The sequence below is a fragment of the Lactuca virosa genome, chromosome 1 (genome assembly GCF_052849685.1).
Source record: "Lactuca virosa cultivar CGN04683 chromosome 1, Lactuca_virosa_CGN04683_v6, whole genome shotgun sequence".
In the NCBI taxonomy this organism is placed as follows: domain Eukaryota; kingdom Viridiplantae; phylum Streptophyta; class Magnoliopsida; order Asterales; family Asteraceae; genus Lactuca; species Lactuca virosa.
In genome coordinates this window covers 277,511,297-277,539,204 of record NC_136426.1, presented here as the reverse complement: position 1 = coordinate 277,539,204, position 27,908 = coordinate 277,511,297, and the positions used below count along the sequence as shown (strand labels likewise).

General features: G+C 34.9%; 1 protein-coding gene across 1 annotated transcript; it reads left to right on the top strand.

Annotated features, from left to right (window-relative positions):
* The first annotated feature begins 7,483 nt into the window (after positions 1 to 7,483).
* On the top strand, positions 7,484 to 9,845 carry LOC145109429 (rac-like GTP-binding protein RAC13). The gene is made up of 7 exons (XM_079046581.1): positions 7,484 to 7,594; positions 7,912 to 7,999; positions 8,784 to 8,893; positions 8,994 to 9,057; positions 9,186 to 9,250; positions 9,363 to 9,428; positions 9,744 to 9,845. The coding sequence occupies exons 1-7, from the start codon at positions 7,484 to 7,486 to the stop codon at positions 9,843 to 9,845; spliced, it is 606 nt and encodes a 201-aa protein (XP_078902707.1).
* The last annotated feature ends 18,063 nt before the right edge of the window (positions 9,846 to 27,908 follow it).

The window sequence follows — 27,908 nt, the reverse complement described above, 5'->3', positions numbered from 1 at the left end:
AAAAGTGAGTTATAGAATTACCTCTTTGTTGTACCTTGTAGCTTTGGCTTTTAAGAACTTAGTTCCCCAAGTGTGACACCTCAAATGGTTCACAACACACCTTGGACAAAGAATGACTTTTGAGAGAATATTCTTACACCAAAATCGGCTCAATGATCTCCAAGAACACTAGTGTCATTTTGGATGCTAAGGGGCTTCTTATATATTATGGCAAGATTAGGGTTACATCCATGCAAACCCTAATGCCCATGACCTTTCATATTACTTAGGATCCATGGGTTAAACCTCCATGGAATATCCATGGACCACCATCTTGGTTTAGCCCATCTTAAATAACAATTGGCCCACACTATAAGAATCATTGATTTACCAAATCAATCCCCATATATTTAATTAGTCTCTTTTGATCACTAAATTAATTCCAAATTAATTCTTGATTAATACTAATTAAATAATATGATTTCATATTAATATATTATAACTTATAATATATTAATAAATCATCAATAACCTCTTCTCAAAAGTCCATCCTATCAAATTGTCGTGGTGATATGCAACCCAAATGGACCATGCTATTCTCGGGTCAAGTACATACCAATTATAGTTATGGGCTTAGACACCTAATCCAACAAATTCATGGTAATGAGAATGGATTATTTGTCTACAAAATTTTAACAAAATTCATTTAGTGTTTTCAATATTTAAACTCTTTAATAATTAATACCCTTTTTGGTTTCCAAAAACATTAATTATCAAAGTCTAGGATCCAAGTTGCAAAAAAATAAATTGTTTGGTATCATTTATCTCATACATTTGAATTCATCCCGGTAGATATCTTACTATATAATTCCTAGATTTATGAGGTCGCTAATAACAAATTTGATTAGACATGTTTGATCCCATTTACGCCTCAAAACCCTCTTGCTTAGTTATCCTTTATCACAAAAGATTTCCGATCAAATCATACAATTTGACAAAACTTGTGTAATCGGCCTATAACTTGGTTATAGAAATCTCAAAGAGACCTCATCCATCAAAAGATAATACTAAGCAGTTAGGTATCCTTTATCCCACTAGCACATACAAGAGATGTGCGAGTGTTCTTCAAAATGGATTGCATAGATTTGAAGTTTGAAAGGGTCTTTTTATGTTTTGTAATTCTAGTTTTGAAAACATATGATATTTTGATAATTGCATGAATCCAATTAATCTTGTTATTAATTTACTAAAAAATCACATTTAAGGTTAAAATATAAAATCCGGTTTTATATTTTGACGCGATTCATTTCTAATTATAATATACAATATTAAGTTTGATTTCGACCCATATAAAACCTTATCTATTACTTAATAAAACTTCCTTTTATTATTAATATGATGGAGTTTGAATAAGTTATAAAATCACCATTTTAGACTTATAATTTTAGAATTTCAAAATTTGTTGTTATTAATGTTCTAATAAAACCGATTCTTATTTTAAAGTTATAACTAAATTATCAACCACACAAAATATTTACTTGAACAAAAACAACACAAACATGCATTTAACATAAACAAGCTTTGATCTAGTTAACACTTTTGTGAGCCAACACAAAAATCTTAAGTCCTTCCTAAGGGACAAAGGGACCAAATATGACAACTTGTTCTTTGTGTGATCTTCAAGCTCCCACTTGCAATGATAACCAACTTTGTTGCGATTTTATAAAGATTTTATAAAAGTTATGAACTTTTATAAAATGTTTATAAAACTACGGGTGTCCATGGTTCTTCAAGAAATGGTCTCCATCTTCATCTCATTACATATTTTATAAAATAAATCTAACCAAAAACTAATATATTGCATAAAAATAACAAGAATAAAAACTAACTACTTTTATTACATACTTTATGAATAAAAGAATATTACAAACCATTTTTAACCAAATCACACAAACAACAACACAAATGGTCAAAAGCTTGTTTATGCACTCTAAAATACATATAAACATAAAACAACCTTTGTTTTTCTAAGACAACTTTAAATGAGAAAAAATACATGTTAGTTTTTGTTATATAAAATAACAATTAAGAAGTGGTCAAAGAAAATATGAATGGACTTATTTTTCCACAAAAAACTAGTTATCCTTATTCTCCAAAAACTAAGATTTCCAAAAAATCAAAAAATCTAACCAAACTTGCAAGGTGACTCTAATACCAATTATTGAGTTTTATTTCAAAATTAGTTTCATAAACTAGTAAAATGGAAAACGGAAGAATCATTTTTTTTTCAAAAATAACATAACAAATTATACCCACCAAGGATCAGCTTGCAAGTAATCGAAAGATAAAAGCACCACCAAAAAAAGAAATGAAGAAATAACAACCTTTGTAGTTCTTTGGGTCCTCTTGGGAGGCTTGGAAGTTGATGGAGAATGTGGAAACCTTTGAGACACCAACAAGAACGCAAATTGATTTAAGATAATAGCATTGTAAAACTCTTAAAACTCTTAAGCTTTAAGTTCCTCTTGGGAGGCTTGGAACTTGATGGAAAATGCAAGTGTTCTTTCAAGTGTAAAAACAAAAACAAGAGAGAATCAGTATGCCAAGCACACTCACAGTTTTGGCATGTAAAAAGGTCAAAAATGAAAGCCTTTCATTCACTCTCTTAAAGCTAAAACTATACACATGAGTCATTCACCAATTAAGCATTGATGTCATAAAAGGAACTTGTCCCCCATGCCTTTAAGTACTGGCCATGCTTTTGATTAAAAAATCAAAAGTCCATGCCTCTTTTATTCTTTCTTATCAAGATATAAAAGAGGAGAAAAGTTTATAAATTTTGTAAACTTCTTTTATAAAATGTAAACAATGGGTTTTGGCTAAAAGACAAAAGTCTTTCTAGTCCAAAATAATATACACGACTTAATAAATCATACCATATGATGTATTATGTTACTTGCTAACGTAAAATTATTATTTCCAAGAAATAAATAATTTTCAATTAATTATAAGAGTTTATTTAATATTTATTAAAATCAATTTCTAATAAATAATCAATTGTATCAAGTTGTTGTCAGTGTGACCCATTACTATCATATGTTAATTAACAATATCATTTTAATATGACTCTTGAGCATACAAGATCTTTCGAGTGTATCTAAGAAAAGATACATCCTAGTCATTGTGGATGACTTCAGTCATCTCATATGGGCATTCTTTCTCATACTGAAATCAGAAACGCCACAAGAATTGATAAACTTCATAAAGAACGTAGAACTTCAGGCCAAGCTTTCGGTTAGAAGAATCCACAGTGATAAGGGAACAGAGTTTGTTAATTCCATATTAATTGACCTTCTCGTTTCCAAAGGGATTCAACCCAATCTCGTTGCTCCTTACACACCTCAAAAAATTGTGTGGTTGCAAAGAAAAATAGAATCTTGGTGGAGGTTGCTCGGTCAATGTTAAACTTTGCCTATTTATCATTTTTGGGCTAAAGTCATCTCAATCACCTGCTTTCTTCAAAACTGAAGCATCATTAAATAACATCTCAACAAAACTGCATATCAAAGTATGAACAATCATAAGGCTAATGTCAAAATTTTCAAAGTGTTTGGTTATATGTGTTTTGTGAAGAATAACAAAGAACATTGGACAAAGTTCCAATCCAAAGCCGATGAAGCAATTTTCCTTGGATACTCAACAAATCGGATGGCCTATCGCTTACTGAATTGAAGAAGTTTTTTCAACATTCCAAAACGACATCACGAATCCTTTTATTATAGCTACAGATCCAGATGCGGATGATAATAAGAATTTTGATCCACAAATCACTAGTTCTCAGAAAAAGTCATTTGCAGACTGTTCACATGTTGATCCGCAACCACTAGAAGACATCTCCAGAATTCATCAAAATCAAACAACTGACATACCTTCAAAACAACAATTGAAAGAGTTATTCCAATATTTCATATTTGGATTAAAAAAAATAATGCACACAACCAAATCATTGGTAATCCAGATGTTGGCGTATAAAATCCAGCTGGAAAAGATATTCAACAATAATGCCATTTTTCTACTTATCTATGAAAGATAGAACCCAAAATGATTGAAAAAGATTTTGATGAATTTGACTGGATCATATCAGCATAAAAAGAATTAGTAGAATTCGAAAGAAACAAGGTCTGAACTCTAGTTCCCAAACCATGAAATCACAAAGTTGTTGTAACTAGCTGGATGTTTAGAAAAAAAGTTGACAATGCATGAATCATTATTCGAAACAAAGCAAGTTTCGTTGGTTGGGGACTTGAAAGCGTCGATTGTGAAGAGATATACACACATGTTGCCCGATTGGAAGCCATCAAAATCTTTCTTGAGGCAGTGGGACGACATATAGCTCGACAAGACATTCGCATCCATGGCATACACCATCCCATGATGGTGGCATGTCAATCTTCTTGGCTTCATATGGCTTTTGAATGGTGAGGTGAAAGGGAAGAGAAAATGTGCATGTGAGCGTATGTTTATTTATTTTTATTTTTTTATTTTTACCAATTTGACCCATCCTTAAAAATGGCATGTCATGCATCTCTTGTAGTAAAAACAATGTGACTGTGAAGTGACTCCTAAAAAGTTGATGTGGCAGCATGACATGTCATACATCACTCCTTCCGACCTAAGTCTTTAAATGATTGGTTTTAATGAAAAATACTTCTATATCAATGGATAAACATATATTCATATTTTTTGCATTATTTTGCCATAAATAGCAGCGTAAGACTACCCCATTGGAGGGTTTTTGGTGAGCACCTCATGAGTTTTATTGAAAAAAAAATGATTTAATTTTGGTGAATTAGGCCACCCATGCGACCGCAGCTCACAAAAGATCACACAACTCCCAAATGCCAAATGCCACGTGTTGATGATAGAAAATGCTCATTATATTTTCTTTGGATAAGAATATATAGTTTTAGGATAAAAATCATTATCTATTAAAAATCTAATATTATCTCTGTCAAAAAAATACGAAAAAAAATACTAAAATCAAAATTTTTTTTTCTCTATAAATAGAGTATGATATTGATATACATCATATCTCATCTCAACTTTTCATTTCTAAACCATTTTGATTTCTTCTATAAGATGGATCCAAATTCCGTTTTAAATCTTGATGATTCTCAAGATTATCAAAACTTTCAAAGCTATGAAACCTCACAGTTCTTCGCATATCCTAATCAATTTCCTCTCACTGAAAATTTTCAAACCTCGCAAAATACCAGAAAAAACCCAAGAGGTGATAAATAGGACATCATATCTCATCTCAACTTTTCATTTCTAAACCATTTTGATTTCTTCTATAAGATGGATCCAAATTCCATTTTAAATCTTGATGATTCTCAAGATTATCAAAACTTTCAAAGCTATGAAACCTCACAGTTCTTCGCATATCCTAATCAATTTCCTCTCACTGAAAATTTTCAAACCTCGCAAAATACCAGAAAAAACCCAAGAGGTGATAAATAGGATGCTGATGAGATATCACTTTAATCTCAGTATATTGTATCGATAGTGAAGATGAACGTCATGTCAAAAAACCAAAAAGAAAACATCAATATGGGCACAAGTGAATGAGCTATATAATGCAAATAAAACGGAAAACTCAGGAAAGCATGATAACAGGAACATAGCTCAAATGAAAGGTCGTTATAAACGACTTAATGAAAGTGCCGAAAAATACGTTAGTGTTTACCAAGAAGCATATAGAGAAAAAAAAAGAAGTGGGATGATTATGAAATATGTTGAAAATACAAAATAATATTACTTTCTAACGGTTAAAAGAATTTAAAACCCACAAATATCATTATGAGTACTACTAAAATTATATTATTACAACTAAAAGCAAACTGTGAATAAAAAACAAAATAAATTAAGTGTAATGCACATAAAATTTTATATTTTCACCATATTAAATAAAAAGAATTATTGTTTAATATATATAAAAGCTTTTGTATGATATTTTTTCCCATTTAAAAAATATAATATTTAAAATTAATCTATAGAAAACATTATAAGTAACTTAATTTGTGTTATCATAATTAATTTATGAAAGTCTAAAATATGTTTTTTCACGTTAAATCTATAGAAACCATTATTCGATGAATTCATGTGTGATGCATTTTAGATCATTAATCGTTCATTCTCAATATTTGTTCGCACTAAATATGCTACCGACTTTTATTTATTTTATTTTATATAATTTTTTCTAAACTGCAAAATACAACATATATTTTCTAATAAGACTTAATCCATGACCTCTAATTTCATAACGTCACTCGCCATGGTTTGTATTATTTACGACTTTTATGTTTCAGTTTCAACTTTTTTCAAGATATATATTCATGTTTAGTTTTTCTCTGAAAATTATATTGTAAATAAATTATCATAGTATATGTAATTGTGATTTTAGTTTAAAACGTATGTTTCTTTTTAATCCAAAGTAGCAATGTCTTCTTCAAATGGAATGAAAACATTTTTTTTAAACCCGATTAACTCAAGGTTAAAATATGTGAGACTCGACCATAAAAACATTTTATTTTTATTTTAACCCAAAATATAAAATATAAGAACTTAACACGTAAAAACCGTTCAATACACAAAGCAATAAAAAGTTTATATTTTTAATGTGTCAAATAATAATAAATTTTTTCGTAGTCATTTCCAATTTCTACTTATAACGTAATTTTTAATCTAAAATTATAATATATATTTATTATTAATTAGAAATTAAATATCTTCGTATATTTTTTTTCTATTTATATTTCTACCCATCCTATATTTTTTTCTATTTATATTTCTACCCATTCTATATTTTTTTTCTATTTATATTTTTACCCATGTGAAATTGTCATATATGTCATATTTGGATAAAATTAATAATATTCGAATACAGTTGTCATTATTTCAAATGGATAGAAATATATGTTGGAAGGAATGTAGGATGGTATTTAATTTCTCTTATTTTAAACTAACAAAATTTTATTACTAACTGAAGTGGTACGTTGAAAAGTAACAAATCATCGGTTGAAACTTTTCACCGAAATAACTATTTGACGTTGTTGATCGTACGGATACCGTACTAGTCTCTGTGTGTGTTTATATAATAATAATAATAATAATAATAATAATAATAATTAGTGGTAAGGTTTATCAAAATTATTGATTTAATTTTCCTCTTCCTTCTTTTATACAACCAAACCTCCCAACACAAACCCCACCATACCAACTTTTGATAAATCATTTCCTAAATCCAATATGGCATTGCCCTTTAAAGTGAAGTAAAAGATTTCCTACGACACCTGCTCATTATTTCAGGTTGTTAAGATTTTGTTCTTTTTGACAGGAGATTTTAAAGCTTCTCATTTAAATCAAGATCGACTCTGATATAAAGTGCACTAATTTGAATAGCTTAATTCTCTGAAGATCAGGTTTAAGAAATAGAACAGTTCCAATGAATACGAGTACAAACATTATTAGATTTATCAAATGTGTCACAGTCGGAGATGGAGCAGTAGGAAAAACTTGCTTGCTTGTTTCTTATACCAGCAACACCTTTCCATCGGTAGGCTTTCATCATTCTAGTACTATGTTTTTTACAAATGTTTTTTTATAAATGCAACATATGAAAATTTTGTTCAACAAATTAACTACATTTCGTTTAAAAACTAAATCCCAAATACTTTATCAAACAAATAACATGAAATGCAATGGGCTGCTACTGGATTCTCTAATATGGTCGGGTTCTGATAATATTAGTTTATAAAATATAAATTAAATGCAGTTTATATATTTCATACTTGCTTTTTTGATTGTTATCTCATTTGGAAAAAGAAATTAATTCTATTTGTTTGTGTCTTTTTTTTTTCTTTTTGATGAAAGGATTATGTTCCTACAATCTTTGACAACTTCAGTGCTAATGTGGTGGTTAATGGAAGTACCGTAAACCTTGCCTTGTGGGATACTGCTGGTAATACGATCAAACTTCCAAATTCTTTTTGATGTTTGTATTAATTTATTTTAAATAAAATCCTCCTTAATAAATCCAAATATTTTTGCCACATGTCCTCTTCTCCTTGGTTTGGATACATGACATTTTCTAGAATTTTTTAATTTTCTATCATCTTCCACATGTCATTTTATTGTATTTTTCATTTTATTAAATTAAAATTTCACATCTAATATGTAAGGTAATATATATAAGGTATTTATTAGAAAGGGTTTATATATGTAATGTATTCAAATGTATTAAAGCCTCATTTATTTTAATAATTCAAAAAGTTTTATCATTTTTCTTATAAATTCAAACTTCTCAAATTGTTAAAATTTTATATTTAATTTTTTTTAAATAAACTCATCTAATACGTGGGTCTCAACCCGTAGTCTTTAATATTTCAACCCGTAGTCTTTAATATTTGAAAATAAAAAGACAAATTTAGTAAAAAAAAAAAACATAAGCATTTATCAAGAAATATCCAAAAATTTAAGAAATAACCAAAATTGCCAATCAAATGGCATATGACATTTTCACCTGCGATTGGGTAGGCTCGGATTGGCTATCAGCATCATTTCCAAAAATTTTGGCTAATTTTTAGTAAGTGATTAATGATTTTCGCTGAATTTATACTATTCTCTTTATATTATCAATTTTTTAAATAAGCCGCTCCTCCCATTGAAATAAAAGTAGAAAAAATTACATATAAAAATGGATTATATATTTCTAATTTCATGCATTGCAAGATTGAATCAAACAGGACAAGAAGATTACAACAGATTAAGGCCACTTAGTTACAGAGGAGCAGATGTTTTTCTCTTGGCATTCTCTCTTATTAACAAAGCAAGTTATGACAACATCTACAGGAAGGTTCATTGCATTTGCATCTTTTCAAATTTGTAACAATGAAAATTCAATAACCCATTTATTTTCTAATTATTTTACATTGTATTTTGTTACTATCGATCAGTGGATCTTGGAGCTCAGGCATTATGCACCATCTGTGCCTGTAGTCCTTGTGGGGACTAAGCTTGGTAAGTTACATTCATCGAGTTTCACCCATGTAGAATTGTTCGCAGGATCCTTTCTAATCATTTCATGTAGTTCTCTATTTTTCTAGCATGCATATCAATCTAAAAACTCTTATAAAATTATACTACAGACTTACGAGAAGATATGGAGTACTTGAGAAATCATCCTAATGCAACTCCAGTTACAATATCTGAGGTACACAAACCTTGAGTTATTATACTACAAAGAAAGAAATGTTAAATGTCTGGCAATACTGGGGATCTATATGACTTAATTGTGCGATTCTTAAAGTTTTTAAATACTTCAGGGAGAAGAACTCAAAAATATGATTGGTGCAGTTGCTTATGTTGAATGTAGTTCCAAAACCCAAAAGGTATAAGTGAATTTCACTTTGATGTTTTAATACTTTTTTGGTTTTAGGGCTCCATGCTGATTCAACCAAAAAACGGTTTGATTTCATTTTTCCATAAAAGGAATATGCCTATGTTCATGGAGTAATATATTACTGTAAAAGAGTAGGGTTATTATGCATTTTATTGATTATGCCATGATTTTCAAAATTGTTTTTCTTTATCACTAGTTTCATCACCAACTTGAGACATCAATTTTACGTAAACAAATATATTTGGGTTCTACTATGCCACAACTCTATGGCCTTGTTCTGACTTCTATATTGCATTTGCTTCAGAACGTAAAGGCTGTGTTCGACACAGCGATTAGGGTTGGGTTGAGGCCACCAAAAAAGATGAAGAGAAGGCAACAGAAGCGAAGGCAATGCATATTTCTATAAGCAGTGTTTCTATTTACAGCATGTAGTTTATTTTTCAACATTGTTGTATCTTTTACTAAAAGTTAATAAGATCTTACGAATATTCTTATTAGATACTAAACGTTCATGTTGTTGGAGTTTTTGATCTGTTTTCAAAAAAAATATTTACAATATAGGTATAGTTTTAAAAGTTTACCAAATAGGTATAGTTTCAAAATTTTATATTTATCAAAAACTTTTTTTTTTTTTTGTAACTATTGTTACTGTTTTTTAATACTCCCTCCGTCCCAAATTAATTATCCACTTTTAACTTTTGAAGTCTTTTTTCTTCAAATTTGACCTTAAATATTTTTATTTGTGTTATATAATACTTTGAAACTTATAGCAATGAAAAGACATTTAAAATACAATCCATTCATATATTTTGCATCAAATATTGTCTATCAAAAAGAAAAAATATTTAAAATCAAAGTAGAAGAATAAAGATTTTAAAAGTCAAATATGGACAATTAATTTGGGACGGAGGTAGTATAACTTTCTTTTTTATTTTTTGTAGCTTTTTGCTAATAATGTTTATCAATTTATTTTTACAACCAACAATTTATTTTAGTAATAATGATTTGAAAGGGTAACATACTTTAGCTTTTGGTCATATTTGGTCAATAAATTATTTTTCGTTCTTTATTAACTCTTGAACTTGGTGAAACGTGTATATTATACCTGTATAACCGGTAATAGTGGGTTTTGTCAGTTTCTGACGTTGTTTTTGTTGGATTAGGTGTCTAAGCCCATAACTATAATTGCTATATACTTGAGTTGATAGTAGCACAGTCATTTTGGGTTGCCCTCAAAACTAGCAACTAGACATGATGACTTTTGAAGAGAAATGTTGAATTTATTATTTGATTAATAAATGGAAATAAATTATTTATTAATGTATTATGAAAACGATATATTAATTAGAAATCATATTATTTAATTAATAGTTAATCAAAAATTAATTGAAATTAATTTTGGGATTAATTGTATTAATTAAAAATACAGGGGAAGTTTGACAATTTATTAATAGTTGAGGAATTGGGCTCTAGAACCTTCGTAGAAGAGGTTGGACGAAAATCTCTAGGAAGGCCCTAAAATTTTCGTCCAAGGGCTCTTGGATGGGAGTTCATGGGTTTGCATGGTCCTTAAGCTAAGGAATTAGGGTTTCCTCCTAAAACCCTAGCTTTGGCTCTAAGCTACCTCACTATATAAGGAGCCTTACCCCTTCTCATTTTCGGCCACTTGATTCCTTATAGGAATAGACGAAATTCCTAGCACTCCTCTCCTATCTCCTCTCTCATCCTCTTGCTTAGTTTGGGTGTGAACCATTAGAGGCGTGACACTTATGACGCTTGCTCTCAAGGTTTATATGAATTTCGAAAATAGCATATACCTCCTAGGGTTTTCCATTTGATGTTCAAAAGTTGTATGTTCAACTAAAGAAAACATAGATCGGGAAATTAGGATTGCATGTACACACAGGAATTGTTTGTTATGCTCAAAACTCATCAGTGGTATCAGAGCTTTGACTTATTTTCTATTGAACTTGATTGCAATTGTTTGAATTTGATCAATTAGGGTTTATGACAGTTGAACCCTTTTGGACTTAGGGTTTCTCGAAACTAGGGTTTCTTAACCCTTTGTATCGAAAATTTGGAAAGGGTTTAACCTTTTCCCTTGTCCTTCAAGTTTCGAAAATTAGGTTTTCCTTAACCCTCTATATTTTTGAAATTTGGCAAGGATTTGAAATCCTTGCCTTCCTCCCAAAGAGTTGCCAATTTTCAAAAATTAGGATTTATGGTAGGGATTTTTTATTTTTGGTAATTATCTCCTTATTTGATTAATACGATAATTATAAGATTTGGCTTATCCCTCCCATGATTTTTGAAATTTAGTAGAGAGAGGATTAGGTTAAATTATATTAATTCGAAATTTGTTTTTTATTTTTAAATTTAAATTAATTTCGAAATTTAAAATTTAAAAACCCTATAATTATTAAATCATTTGTTTTTTATTTTTAAATTTAAATTAATTTCGAAATTTAAAATTTAAAAACCCTAGTATTTTGAAAAGTTTAAAATACATCCTTATATATCTTATTATTAATTTAATTAAATGATTAATTAAAAGATAATCAATAAATCCATAAGATTGTTTAAATTTAATTAAATTAGAAGTTTAATTTATTAAAAGATTAAACCCTCGGAATTTTAAAATGTTTTAAGATACACCTTATACTATATGTAAAATTAAATGTTTAATATTTACTATATGTATAAGACTAAGTCATTCAAACCACTAGTACGCCTAATTCACGAAGTCGATCTATAAAGGGAGTTTAAGAAAGCGGCCTATAAAATAACCGACATTCGTTATCCACTCTTACCCACCGCTCCCTTGATTGGTGGAGGGTCGTTAGCTGAATGGGTTTGATAGGACATAACCTCATTAAAAGTATAATGATAAAAAGTAACTAAACTATTCGCTAAAATCTCACTCATAATTACTTTAGGAAAAATGTGAATTTGATGCTAATCCATGAAATTGCACATTACACTTTATAAGTCGTTAGTGGACCGCGGGTGGCTAACCGGAACACTAATATGGGATTAATAAAGGGTGGTAATGGGTGTCTCAAAAATTATCGTTGATTAATGGAGTGCGTGTGGTTAACCGACACATTAAAAGGAGATGATAATTGACATCGAGAGTACCAAGCTAATTTGCATGGTTATTCACATCTCATTTGTGATCCTCGACATCTCAGTCACAAAAGTGAGAGCATAATCGAGATTAAACATGTCATTGAATACTTCAATGAATCTCAAAAGATCTAGGAGTTTCATGACATTGTTTGCGAAGCTGCACAGACTACCTGAAAGATCTTAGAGATGGTAAAGTCAAGTCGTGTGACTCTACTTCAGGTACATCCATTATCTAAATCCATTATCTTAATAAGTTCCTACTCATAGATTCTTAACACATGATGTGATGATCACATTTTGATGTTTTGCAGGATCTAAGAGACAGAAGGAAGCTTAAGAAGAGTAAGTTAAATCTGATCGTGAGAGATGATTTCTGTCGCATGGTTCGATAATCAGATTTTTGAAGCTATTACTTAGGAGTTATGATAATTTAATAGATTGCTTAGGAAATGTCTAGAAACATTGTTTTGTTGGATTAGTGTCTAAGTCCATAACTATTTTGGTATGTACTTGACCCGATTGTGAGCATGGTCCTTTTGGGTTGCCTTCACACGGGTGACTAGACAGGATGACAATTGAGGAGAGAGGTTGATTAGGGCATAAATATGATTTATTTATTATATTATATGAATAATATATTAATTTGGAATCATATTATTAATTAGTATTTAATCAGAAATTAATCAGGAATTAATTTTGGGATTAAAGGAATTAATTAAAAGTACAGGGGCTGTTTTGTAATTATTTGATAGTTGAGACTTTGGGCTATTGGATCACCTTTATTAAGGCTTGAATGAAAATCCTAGAAGGATCTAGGAGTTTTCGTCCAAGGGCTTAAGGAAAGGAGTCCATGGACTTGCTTAGGCCCTAAGCTAAGGGATTAGGGTTTCCACCTTGAAACCCTGGCTAGCCTCAAGTATAAATAGTACCCTAAGGCACTAGAATTCGTCCAAGCCTTGGGAAACCCTAAAAGGGACGAATTTTAGGGCAAGATACCCTTCTCTCCTCTCTCCCATATTTATCCTTTCACCTAGTGTGTTTGTGAGCCATTAGAGGTACTACACTTGTGGTACTTGCTTCCAAGAGCTAAGGTGATTCAAGGAACTAGTTGTTATTACTATATAACAACAAAAGGTATGTATTCTATTATTCTATATGGATTTCGAAAATAATAGTAGCATGCCAGTTTTCTTTTTGTGTTCATAAAGTTGTATGTCTAATAGTGAAAACATAGATCCAATTAGGGTTGCATGCACACATAGGATTGTTTGTATAAAACCCAACAGTGGTATCAGAGCCTTTGGTTAACTTGTTTTCAATTAGTATTATACAATTGTATGAACTTGACATATTAGGGTTTATTGCCAATAAACCCTAGGAGGCTAGGATTTTCAAGATTAGGGTTTGCAAACCCTAATTTGCAAGAGTTTGAATAAGATCTTCAAATCCTTTCCTTAAACCCTTAAATTTCGAAATCTAGGGTTTGTTTTAATCCCTTGATTTTCGAAATTAGCCTCCTCCCCAAGATAAGATCCTAAATTTTAGGGATTTGGATTATCCCATATCTTGTAATTATCCTCTAATTGTTATATATGGTAATAATAGTTTTTTTTTATTATCCTAACCATATTTTCAAAATCTAGAGAGATAATTAAGGGATTAGGATATCTTAAATGTATAAATGGTAATTATCCTCATGATTTAGATAATCCCTTATGATTTAATAATTAAATTAATAGTCTAATTCCAGATAATTATTAAATCAAGAGTTTTAATATTTAAAATTTTAATTTAAATAGTCTTAAATTTCGAAAATTTTAAAGTGAGATTAAAACCTAATTGTTTTGAAAAGTTTCAAAACTTGCCCTCAAGTTTTGGAATTTAAAAGTTGATTAAAAGTTTAATTTTGAAATGTTAAATTCTAAAACCCTCGTATTTTGAAAAGGTTCAAATTACACCATTATGGTTTTGTAAAGTTAATAAAACCACCTAGTATTTTAAAAGTGTAAAATACACCCTATACTATATATATATATGACATTAAAAGTCTAATATTATATATGTATAAGTAAACAATCAGTCTTACCGTTAGTAGGCCTCATTCACGAAGCTGGTCTATAAGGGGTGTTTAAGGAAGTTGCCTATAAAATGGCGATTGAATGGGTATCCACTCTTACCCACCGTACTCTTGACTAGTGGAGGGTCGTTAGCCGAACGGGTAGGATAGGACGAAACCTTCCATTATAAGTATAATGAAGTACAAAGTAACTACATGCTTTTACAAATTCCCAAATTCTAGTTACTTTAGGGCAAAATGTGAATTTGTATGCTAATCCATGGAATTACACTTCGTACCCTTGTCAAACGTTAGTGGAGCGTGTGTGGCTAACCGGCACACTAATTTGGGAATGACATTGGTGGCGAAGGGTGGCTCGATGTTTATCATAGATCAATGGAGCGTGTGTGGCTAACCGGCACATTGATTAGGTGATAGTAGCAATTGGGTGCACCACGTGATTCGTATGGTTATTCACACCTTGTTTGTGATCCTCGGCATCCCAGTCACAAATAGAAGGGCATAATCGAGATTAAACATGCCATTGAAAAGTTCAATGAATCTCAAAAGATCTAGGAGTTTCAATTCATTTAAAACTTAAATTTATTTTTTCGTTTTTCATGGTGGGAATTGGTAAATCGTCATTTACCTACCTTCAAATATTATGCAACTAGATTACGGCATCCCTCTTCTAGGTTGTAGAATGTTGTGTTGGATCCTAGCCTTGATGTTTCATTTGGGTGTTACATCAAGGATTCTTATCAACTAACTTGAATTTTCTCCCGTTTTGTAGATGTCTAAATCTTACAATGGTCTTCCCAAGTCCCTTGGAACAAGCTTTCCAAATGAAGATGACGTTCCACGATACGATCAAGGAAATGAGAGTCATGCTTCACTTCCTCCACCTCCTCCAATTATTCTCCCTAACCCACAAGTTCAAAGGCTTGAAAAGTTCAAGCTCACTCAAGCCCTATTGGCAAGTAAACACGAAGATGGGAAACCTGTGTGTGCACACATCTTAGAGATGAAGTCACACATTGATAGGTTAAGGATGATGGGTGTCGATATCTCAGAAATGTTGGCTGTTGACTGGGTTCTTCAGTCACTTCCTGAATCATATAGTGAGTTCGTTAGAGAGTACTATATGATGGACCATGATGTGACCCTCATTGATTTGACCTATTTGCTTATAGCTGCTGAATCAGAAATGATTTGGCGTGCTAATCGAGCAAATTTGTCTGGCAAATCAAACTCCCAAACTTCAATGGACATTGAAAATAGTGACATTGGAAATCCGGAAAAGGTAAATTCTGAGATAGTTCCTTGTGCCTTTCCAAAAGAGTCCATCTGCTTCTACTGCCAAGAGAAGGGGCATTGGAGACGAAGCTGCCCTGTTTACCTGAGAGATCTAAGAGATGGGAGAGTCAAGACGTATGGCTCTACTTCAGGTAAAATCCAATAACTAACTCTATAAGTTCCTATTCTTTGATTTTCAATACATGATGTGATAAGATTACATTTTGATGTTTTGTAGGATCGAAGAAAAGAGAGGAAGCTTAAAGGAAGAAGTAAGCTGAATCTGATCGTGAATAAATGGATTTCGATCGCATTGCTTGAAGATCGGATTTTTGAGCTACTACTTTAGAGTTAGAATAGATTGCTTAGAAATTGAAATAACATAGTTTTCATTTGAATTGCATTGTAAGGACAAGTTTTTCCGCAATAAAATGAATTTTGATTTTGTCCTATTTATTTATCCTTGCAATGGCATATGTGAAAATGGATGTTTATGTATTTCTAATTTTAGCAATGTTGAATTGGATGTGATTCTTGATTATGTTATTTGTGAAATGTCGAGGATTTGCCAAATAAAGGAAGATTCTCATCGCCCAAGTTTCAATTGGACAAAAACTTGAAATCATACAACTTGGTTGCGTGATGAATGAGAAACTTCATATTTTGGAAATTAGACTAATTCTTTGGCAAAGTGTCAAGAGAAGGACCAGGAGATCGAGTACACTAGGTTGTGCGTTGATCAAGTCCACCACAAGAGTGATAAAGATATTCGTCATGATTTACTAAAGGTTAGTAAATATGATTATACTTATAAGATTAAGTATAATTCTGAGTTGATTGAAAGAGTTTCAATCAATAGCAGAACGAATAAGAAGAATCAAGTAGGCAGAAAGATAAAAGTTTCTCTATTCTAAGAAGAAGGGAGAGTACCTTTTATTGTGTTTTATGATAAGTCTTAATGATTAAGAACCATATCTCAATTGATCCTCTAAGTGAGTCTTAGTGCAATTGCATGTCTAAAAAGAGGAATCGAGAATTGTAGAAATGGTTAAATCAAGAAGTCAATCATACTTCGTTCCAATATCAAGTCTTAGAGTCAAGATTTTGACATGAGTGACAAGTCTTAAGTAGGTTTATAACACTCGACAAATGTGGAATTTGGAAAAGTTTTCTTATTCTTGCACATTTGAAATTGGTAAGTTGTGATGTCTTGGATAAGACAAAGACCAACCAGGACCAATTGTGTGAAGTGTTAAACTTGACAAAAGGCTACACTAACTCTTGAATATTTGTTTGTCAAGAAATGTTTCTTGACAAGAGAATCTTATATGTCAAGGAGTCAGTGGGAGTCTTAATGGTCTTGAAAAGTTTCAAGAACAAATCAAGAGTAAACCTAGTTGATCATCATTAGCACACGACTTGAGGTTTAAAGCCTATCGTGGATGACATACTCTTTTTCTGTGCCATTCCAATTGAGTTAATTATGCGTGTGAGTTCTATGAGTTCTCATTTGAATGCATAAAGACAAAGCACCTTGATCAATGGAAAGTACATTGATATGAAAGGGTGAGTTGCTTGGAAGACATGGTGGGCATTCATGTTACCATGAGGCAAGAAATCAAGATTGAACAAGTTCAGTCCATATGTTTTTGGATTTGTCGCAAACTTTCGTTTTGACAAATTCACATGGATAGGAACACATACATCATAAAATCTAAGTGTCATAAGGTTTTCCTCCTTTATGAAAATGATTGTGAGGAAATGCTTTCACTAAGAGAGATTTTAAGAAGATAGCAATTGTGAAAATTGTATTCACAAATTCGATTATGATTACGGCATCCCTTTTCATAGTTCGAATTGTGAGATTTGGCAATTGATCTGAACATTTGGGACTTAGTAACATAAATTCTGAATTGTTTAGACACACATGTGAGCTATCTAAGGCAAAGGTGTATGAGCTTAAAAATCTTAGATAAATTCTTATGAAAGCATTAGGTATTAGAAATATGAACTTAAGGAATTCAATAAGCATTGTTTTCTAGAAGTTCAATTGTTTTCTGAATACATGTCAAAGCTAGTGGGAGCATAAGTGTTATGCTGGTAAGAAAATAATCGTCATGTTAGTGGGAGCATGATTATTATAGTAAGTATTGCAAGTTAGCAATATTAATTATAGAAAACAAAGATTCATTTTTTCAAAGTTGCAAGGGTTAAAAAAAAATTTGTTTTGCTATAATTAAGGGAGAGAATATTATACTTCATTTCAAAATTCTAAAGCTTAGATTGAGAAATGTTAATAAATTTAGTCAAGGATACATAGTGCATTCTCAAAATTCGATTATGATTACGGCATCCCTCTTCATAGTTCGAATTGTGGAAACAGGGCACATAAATATTATGGCAGAAGGATGATAAAGTATCACATCCTTATGTGAGACATTATGCATCGTGTCTAATACGCTTCGGGTATGGGACCGATTGCATATGTTATAATATTTCACCATTCTAAATTTTCCAAATGCCTAGGGCATTAAGAGGGAAAAAGGACTAGAATCGGTTTTGACTAAAATAATTAAACAACCATCAAAGGACGGTCTGAGGTTCACTGAGGATTTGTCGCTTGTGAGTAGTTGGAAGTATAGTACTGGATGGACTATATTGACATTATTATGAATAGATAAGATTCTATTAAGAATAAGTTGTCATATAGCAAATATGGAAATGTTTCCATTAATGGGAGTTGGATATTAAGACTCTATGTAGATTAGAAACTTTTATGCAAAAGGATTTTCAAAGGAATGTACTTTGAGTGAGAGACATCACATCTATAAAATTGCTTTGTAACAATTTCTGATAGAGAACTTAGTAATTTCATTAGCCGGGTCTTGGTGACTTTTGTGCTATGACATTACGAAAGAATCATTGCATAAAGTGTTAGAATCTGACATATTCTAAAAGTGGCAAGAATTTGGTATTCTTATACTAATAATAAAATTGGGGATTGTGAAATGAGTTTCATTGGAAAAGTTTTTCAATTGTTGTATTTCACAAAGTATGGACCATAGGTAACCAAAGTGTGCATGCTTGGAGCATGGGACAATTGTGGTTATAATTCGAGTAATAAGTTGATTTTCTGAAACAGTAAGCAATGAATAATGAGTAATCAATATGGTGTTTAAAAGTGTTTTTATTTACGCTCAAAAAGTTTTGGGACCATATAGGATTAATATTATTATTGCGTTTCATTTTTCATGTTTTGACTTCCAGAATAACTAAGTTATTCGAAGCTCCACAGTCGGTCATACGTTGGAAGTAGGTATGAAGGAAGACTGTCATGAATCTGTCTGTAGATTGTCTAAAGTGTTTAGACATAGCACAAGTTTGCTGCAGAGTTCATGAGTGCTTTGATAAGATTAAAGTATTGGATTAAACCCACGCTCACTTGAATCACTTCATGATTTTATCACGAGTGATTGGTGAGACGATAACATTGTATATTCTTGAAACCGAGACGTGTGAGTTGTTATTTGCTAGTCGGTTGCACATTGATGATAAGTAAACACACCAGTAACTTGGTGTTATAAAACTTATTGTTGTGTGTGATTCGATTAGTAGGTGCAAGCAAGCATTTGAGTCAAAGTTTCTCCATTCCTTTTACCCAAGGTGGGATAAAAGCGATATCTGTGGGCCCCTCGATGATTTAGTGATGACAAAAGAAAGTGCTCGGCCGGGCCAGGACTGATTTGATTTGTTCAATTAGTCAGTCGTCATAAATCGGAAATCGGGAAACGACACATAGACTGAGAGAATGATTTCAATCCACGTCTCATGTCTATACGATATCTTCTAGAATGGAGGAATATATGATCCCTTATCTAAAGGACACGCGTATCTGATAAGATCAGAGTTGACAGCGGCTTTTGGAAGCTACGATTGCTGATCAGGTTCTGAAGTCATACGCAGAATAGTTATTAGACTTATCCAAGTGGGAGACTGTTGGATTAGTGTCTAAGTCCATAACTATTTTGGTATGTACTTGACCCGATTGTGAGCATGGTCCTTTTGGGTTGCCTTCACACGGGTGACTAGACAGGATGACAATTGAGGAGAGAGGTTGATTAGGGCATAAATATGATTTATTTATTATATTATATGAATAATATATTAATTTGGAATCATATTATTAATTAGTATTTAATCAGAAATTAATCAGGAATTAATTTTGGGATTAAAGGAATTAATTAAAAGTACAGGGGCTGTTTTGTAATTATTTGATAGTTGAGACTTTGGGCTATTGGATCACCTTTATTAAGGCTTGAATGAAAATCCTAGAAGGATCTAGGAGTTTTCGTCCAAGGGCTTAAGGAAAGGAGTCCATGGACTTGCTTAGGCCCTAAGCTAAGGGATTAGGGTTTCCACCTTGAAACCCTGGCTAGCCTCAAGTATAAATAGTACCCTAAGGCACTAGAATTCGTCCAAGCCTTGGGAAACCCTAAAAGGGACGAATTTTAGGGCAAGATACCCTTCTCTCCTCTCTCCCATATTTATCCTTTCACCTAGTGTGTTTGTGAGCCATTAGAGGTACTACACTTGTGGTACTTGCTTCCAAGAGCTAAGGTGATTCAAGGAACTAGTTGTTATTACTATATAACAACAAAAGGTATGTATTCTATTATTCTATATGATTTCGAAAATAATAGTAGCATGCCAGTTTTCTTTTTGTGTTCATAAAGTTGTATGTCTAATAGTGAAAACATAGATCCAATTAGGGTTGCATGCACACATAGGATTGTTTGTATAAAACCCAACATGTTTTTCATTTCTGCATTGTAAGGACAAGTTCCAATTTTTCGTTAATTATTAATAAAAGTGAAATTATGTTTGGTTTACTTTATATTTCCTTGCAATGAAATTTTTGAGAGTGTTGGTTACATTCTGTTATGAGCGATATTAGTTGTGGATTTGATTCTTGTTATATCACTTGTGGTATTGTCATAAATAACCAAGTGAAAAGGATGAACCATCCCAAAAATACAGTCCAAAAGTTTATTTTAAAGCATTATGAAAACCATAGCTATCAAACATCATATAAAAAATCATAAGTCGTGTATCTCAGAATATCATAAACATCTGTCAAATATATATCAGAGTATAAACATCCCAGGCTAAACAAATGGTGTTTGCACTGCAATCATCCCGAGCTCTTCCACTTGCTACCGGAAGTACCTGAAACCAAAACTAAAAACTGTAAGCACAAAGCTTAGTGAGTCTCCCCAAAATACCACATACCATACACATAATCATTCTACTAGGAGATATGGGCCCTGCCCACACTCAAGGAGATACGGGCCCCGCCCACACTCCGCTAACTAGGAGATACGGGACCCCCCCCCCACACTCCGTTGACTACGAGATACGGGTCCCGTCCACACTCGGCTAACTACGAGATACGGGCCCCGCCCACACTCGGCTAACTATGAGATACGGGGCCCCGCCCACACTCAGCTACTAAGAATACATACAAGTATCATACAGACAACAAGTATAATCAAATCTATCAATCAGTCCTATACCCATACTCAAATAATGTTGTGAGATACAAGCCTTGCCCACACTCAACTATCTATGAGATACATGCCACACCCACACTCGGCTACTAATCAAAACATATACGGGCCGGCGTTGGTGCCTTCGACCCTTTCAAACTAGGAGGAAACTCACCTCCTAAAGCTGAGTGCTGAATCTCATGGTAAGGAATCTCTAGTGGCTGCTCCAACGACTCCCCGACAATCATTATCACAACAACACTTAATCAAAATCCATAATCCTTCTTAGGGTAAAATGACCATTTTAACCCCTGTTCTAATTTGGACCATAACCTAGGCTCAATTCCATCTAATCTTTTCAAGCCCATTGATGGCCTACTAAAGGCCCACTAATGGCCTAATTTTCTAAATTGTGCCCAACTCCTTAAATGGGACTTCCCTTAAGCCCAAACATGTCCTTGGCCCATTAACTGATTTTTGATGGCCCATTAAGGCCCAATAGCTGATAAATCCTAAGATTGGCCCACTCCGAGGCCCAAAAGACGTAAATCCCAAAACCTGAGAGTACACTGAGCGTACTCCTCTGTACGTTAAGCGTACAACTTTCATGGCTTGTACGCTGCGCGTACTGGCTTGTACGCCCAGCGTAGAACCCTGTTAAGCCATATTCTTCAAAACTGCTTAATCCCTTAGGAACTTAAGTCCATATTACACCTCTGAGTCCATTAGCATGTCTTAACTCATAAAGTCGATTACATGGTGGCTTGCAACCCACCAAATGAACCCAAACTTGGAATATAGCAACTAACTTACATGGAAATAACTAGAACTCATGCATGGTCACTAAAGGACCTTAAAGATCGAAACTTTACTGACATAGGGACGCATTTAGCACTAAGGGTGCCAACCCTAAGCCTAGAAACGAAGTTGAATCATAAAAATCCATTCTTGGGACCTAAGGAGGTCCAAAACACCATTAACAAAGATCTAAGCATTCATGAGGCAAGTTAAATGTAACACCGTAAATTTTCAAAAAACAAATTTTTCATTTTTAAATCACATATTTCTCATAACACATTTTATAAAATCTCATTTATTTAAATTACAAAACGCAACCCCACGTTTGTTTAATTAATAATCCAGGATCCTCGAAGCATAACTCTTTCTCTTGTGTGTACAATCAAACCGGTGCCTTCCCGCGATCCTGAGAAAAACCTAAAACACATAACACATAACACGGTAAGCACGAAGCTTAGTGAGTTCCCCAAAATACCACGCACAATAACTAGCCACTGAAGGCTATAGCTCTGCAAGACCCTCCGGTCAATGTGTCTCAATGGGACCCTCCAGTCCCATGGCTCGTTGGACCCTCTGGTCCGGTCTGGTTGGGACCCTCCAGTCCCATGGCTCGTTGGACCTTCCGGTCCGGTCTGGTTGAGAACCCTCCGGTCTCTTAATACGTTGGACCCTCCGGTACAGTCTATGTATCACATAATATAACATACAACACATATATCACACAGAAAATGCATAACTCAAGCAAGCACATAAGACCCTCTGGTCACACATAGTTACCACTCTAGGTAAAGTATAGTGGCAAGACTCACCTCGCAAGCAGGTGATTAGATAACCTCGCGCTCAGATCTCGAACTAGCCTCCGCCAAACACAAAGGATGAATATCTCTAATTAATACTCTTTTCACGACTCAAATAACCGAAGGCTGCTCTTTCTATCTAACTCTTTAAAGTGGATAAAAGACCATTTTACCCCTCCATGGTCTCTATTATTCATGTTGACCAAAACCCCAAAGTCAACAGAAGTCAACTCGAGTCAACAGTCCATGTTTGACCCGACTCGTCGAGTGAACTCCTGTGACTCGTCGAGTCCCCTCGTATCCTCAGAAGTCTCAAAAAGTCCAGCTCAACTCGTCGAGTTGACCCCCAACTCGCCGAGTTATCGCACAATCAACCCATCGGGACAAACCCTCACCGACTCGTCGAGTCAGTCTGTGGACTCTGCGAGTCCCTTCAATCAGATTCCTCATTCAGACGATTTAAGGCAGATCCATCACTCCAAACACTAGATCTACCATCCTAAGGGTCGATTGTCATGTAAAGCTGCAAGCTTTACGTTTAAACATGGCATATAAGACTCATAATGCCAAAACATGCTCCCATGAGGGCTAGATTCACAAAAGCTAGACTCTAGCTCAATAAAGCTTGGATCTTTGGTCTCTCAAGTCCTTCTACAGTCCAGATCTGAGGTTCAGTTCAGCCCTCTCAATGAGCATGAAACACTCAAGGCCCTCATATTTGGGTGGAAAAACCCTAGGTTCACAAAATCATGAGATCTATACAAAATAAGGAGAAAGGTACAAGCTTTATACCTTTCCTAGAAGCTTCGAAGTGAGACAACCCCAGATCTAGCTGCACCCTCTTGTCCCTTGGCTTGGAAATCTTCTTTTCTCTTCACAAGATGCACTAAACACTCATAAATAGAAAGGCACTCTCTCTCTAAGCTTAATGGTCGTTTAGGGTTTGCTCTCAAGGAAAGGTAGCCGGAAATGAGGCTATAAATGATTTTAAATAGGTCCCACACCCGGAAGATTAGGGTTTCTCTGCCCAGCACCTACTCGGCGAGTCCCTCCTCTGACTCATCGAGTCCACTCATTAAATCCACGCGAGCAACTCGACTCGACTCGGCGAGTTGGACCCTCAACTCGTCGAGTCTCTCCTTCAATCTCAAGATTAACATACACAATAATATCCCTGGAAATCCGAATGTTACAATTCTCCCCCACTTGAATTATATTTCACCCTCGAAATCGCTCCTCAACAACATATAGATCTAATCCAATAACCGAACAGCACCATCGAAAGGATCTCATACCACACAACTATCTTCCTCTCTGGACACCTGAATCCATACAGGAACTCCCCCCTGGAAAAAGGACAGACCCATCCGTCACTACGCTAACCCTTCTGACTCTCCAGAATTTGGAAACTGTAGTGGCCTGCCACACAGCCAAACCGCCCTCTCAAGATATCACCACATTATTCGCTCCTCGAATAACAAACCCCGATAACTCATTGCCCCTCTGATTCTCTAGTTGGGACCGATAAAAACAAGTCCATGCCAAAACTGGCTACCGATCACTCATCCCAGACATGATAAACAATCTAGATCATATACTAAGGAATGAAAGGATCACATCACACCAGGGACCCATCCACTGTACTGCAATTAAAACCCATCTGAACAACGAACCCTCAACACCCTGACCTCAGACACGGAAAATGATCATGCTTGTTCAGAAGCGTTCTCCGACATCTAACAAACATAAACCTCAGCTCGCTTCTCAATATCCCGACCCAACAGTTGAACCTCCAAAGGTTACCCCTTGCATGTCCTAAAACATCACTCTGACTTCCTTCTCACAACAACTATCTCGGCCCAGTGTGACACACAAGTCACGAATTTCTCTTTACCTCAAGCGGATACGGAAGTCGTTTCAACCTCGACCTCTGTTGTCTACTACTCCTTAGTTCCATGCGTCTCGCGGTTTTCCCATACCAACGAATTGACCCACTCAGGTATAACACACCAAATGAAAACAATATCCCCCTTCAAAAATGAAATTCATCTCTGAATCCGGAATCTCATTTCGCCTACTTAATACACCACTAGAATCAAACTCAACTCGAGAGTCTGGTCCGCACAAAATTGGAACCACTCGTTCCAAGGAAACACTGAACCCGCGACCCATGACCCGCAACCCACGCGTACATCACTTCTCCGATTCCTTCCGATTTCGGTCTCCACAGCCTAACTCAGAATATAATGATTCCCGACCATTATGGAGACATCTATCCCTCTTCTGGTCTGACCATCGGGTCCCCGGAGACTCAATCCAATAAGGCTACTCAAGCCTAATAACTCTCTTGAGTCACACTCTGACTAACGAATAACATGGCTCCCCGCAGCACCACGACACTCTCTCGCTGGCTAGTGAGTACTACAGCTCCCCGCAGTACCACAACACCCTCTCATTGACTGGTGAATACTACGGCTCCCCGCAGTATCACAACACCCTCTCGCTGACTACTGAGTACTACGGATCCCCGCAGTATCACAACACCCTCTCGCTGACTAGTGAGTACTATGGCTCCCCGCAGTATCACAACACCCTCTCGCTGACTAGTGAGTACTACGGCTCCCCGCAGTATCACAACACCCTCTCGCTGACTAGTGAGTACTACGGCTCCCCACAATCTCATCCTCGGGTCATTACTTCACTACGTTGACTAACTCATGCTTCGCGGCCCAACATAGATAGGTACACACACCCACCCAGGCTAAGCATCACTACGCCTGACGACCACTGTCGGGACAAACACTTTTTCCCGCTGCAATTCGCATTCTCAGATAATCCATCTTGATGTCAATTAGATGAAAGGGCTCTCACTGGAACCGTAGGCACCTGATACACCACTCGCCATCTCGTAACTCAAGTCTCAAAATAATCCGAAATTTAGAACATCATACTCAGATACCTCGGTACACCATCACAGAACCTCACGATTTCCTGCCTCAACCACTGATCTCCTACTTACAGCATCATACACAGATACAACAATGCATTCCTTTAGGATTCACAACTAATCTTCATGCCACACATCACGTAACTTCGGAATATTCCAACTCTCAATTGAAACACAGAAGAATCGTCAACGACTCAAAACACGTTGACGAACATCCGAAACTCCCTCCTCTATTGCTCAGAATCCCATACCTTGAGCCAAAAAATCTCAACCGTCGAAACTATCCTTACTAGCTACCACACGGTCTTCGACCGACGGCCACCTGTCATGGAGACACTCATCCTTTCCTTAACACGTGCAACATGCATTATCTCGCTCTGCCCTCACCTGTCATGGAGACACCAATAACTCTGGCCTCATGTGTCCGCACCGTAGATCTTCATTATCATTTCTCTACCGCACTTGAACGGATCGCTGATCCCTCAATAGAATACCCAATTCTCCCCCACTCAGGGTTCGAACTATCACCGATTGGCATGCCAACAATCTATTCCATAGACTGTTTCACCATGTATGTCACACTTGCCTTTGAAACATACCACACAATCACTCAAGGACCTTCCCAATGGAACCAAGAAATCTCCAAATATCCCGTCTCTGACCAACAATCTCGAAATCCTCCCATTGCGGGAATAATCTCAAAAGCAAGAGACCTCATTCTCATTGTCGATACACAACTCAGACAATGAAAACCACCGCCCCAACAATGCTCCTCTTGATTACCTGACACTGCCGCTAACACATGCCCTACTATACTCAGATATGGTATATCCTTGTCTTTGATCGCCTCAGTCACCACTGATGTTCCTCTCTTACTAGAAAACTACCTTGCGGTAGACATACTGCCCAGATACTCTGGTGAAAGATCGCAACTGACGCTACCCCACAGGGTCTACCCCCAAGCTCAGAAACCGAAAGTCTCAATATCTCTTCTGCTTCTAACAGGAAACGGAACTAGCACAACTCTGGTCACAGAAGGTGACATCTCCTTTATCGGACGATTGCTCAATTCAGACCGTAATCCTCCATAAATCACCATCTTCTACTCCTCTCTGAGTCTTGCGACTCCAATTGGGATCTCACCAAAAATATCTCGGGAACTAACTCGTTTTTCCCCCCTCAAGGCATGCTCCATTGAAACTCGTTCAATATGGACCTCTGGCCCCACACTCTTTCACATCTTATCTCAGTCTAACCAATCACAACTGAACAACTGGTAAACCAGAGGCACTAACCGCCACGAGTCATGGTATTCGAACCATGTGGCCACCTCTCGATCTGCTATGAATCATGGTACCCGAACCATGTTATCTCTTCTCAATCTGCTACAATCATGGTATTCGAACCATGTTCTCGCTTCTCAATCCGCTACGAATCATGGTACTCGAACCATGTTCTCTCTTCTCAATCTACTACGAATCATGGTACTCGAAGCATGTTCTCTCTTCTCAATCTGCTATGACTCATGGTACTCGAACCATGTTCTCTCTTCTCAATCTGCTACGAACCATGGTACTCGAACCATGTTCTCTCTTCTCAATCCACTACGAATCATGATACTCGAACGATGACATCACCTCTCGATCTGCTACAAATCATGGTACTCGAACCATGACATCACCTCTCGATCTGCTACTTAAAACCTCCGGAATGCTCCCTGTATTGAGTATGGGTCCTCTGCTCTCAGTAATACGGGCCCATACTACCTTCCAAATCTACCCATACTTTCTTCACGGACCATCCCCGAGTTCCTAAGTAGATGCTCAACCTTCTCGATCACCAATCCTGTCACGCGTGTTAGCTCCTCTGCGAAATGCTCTACTCTGTCAGCGTACTCATC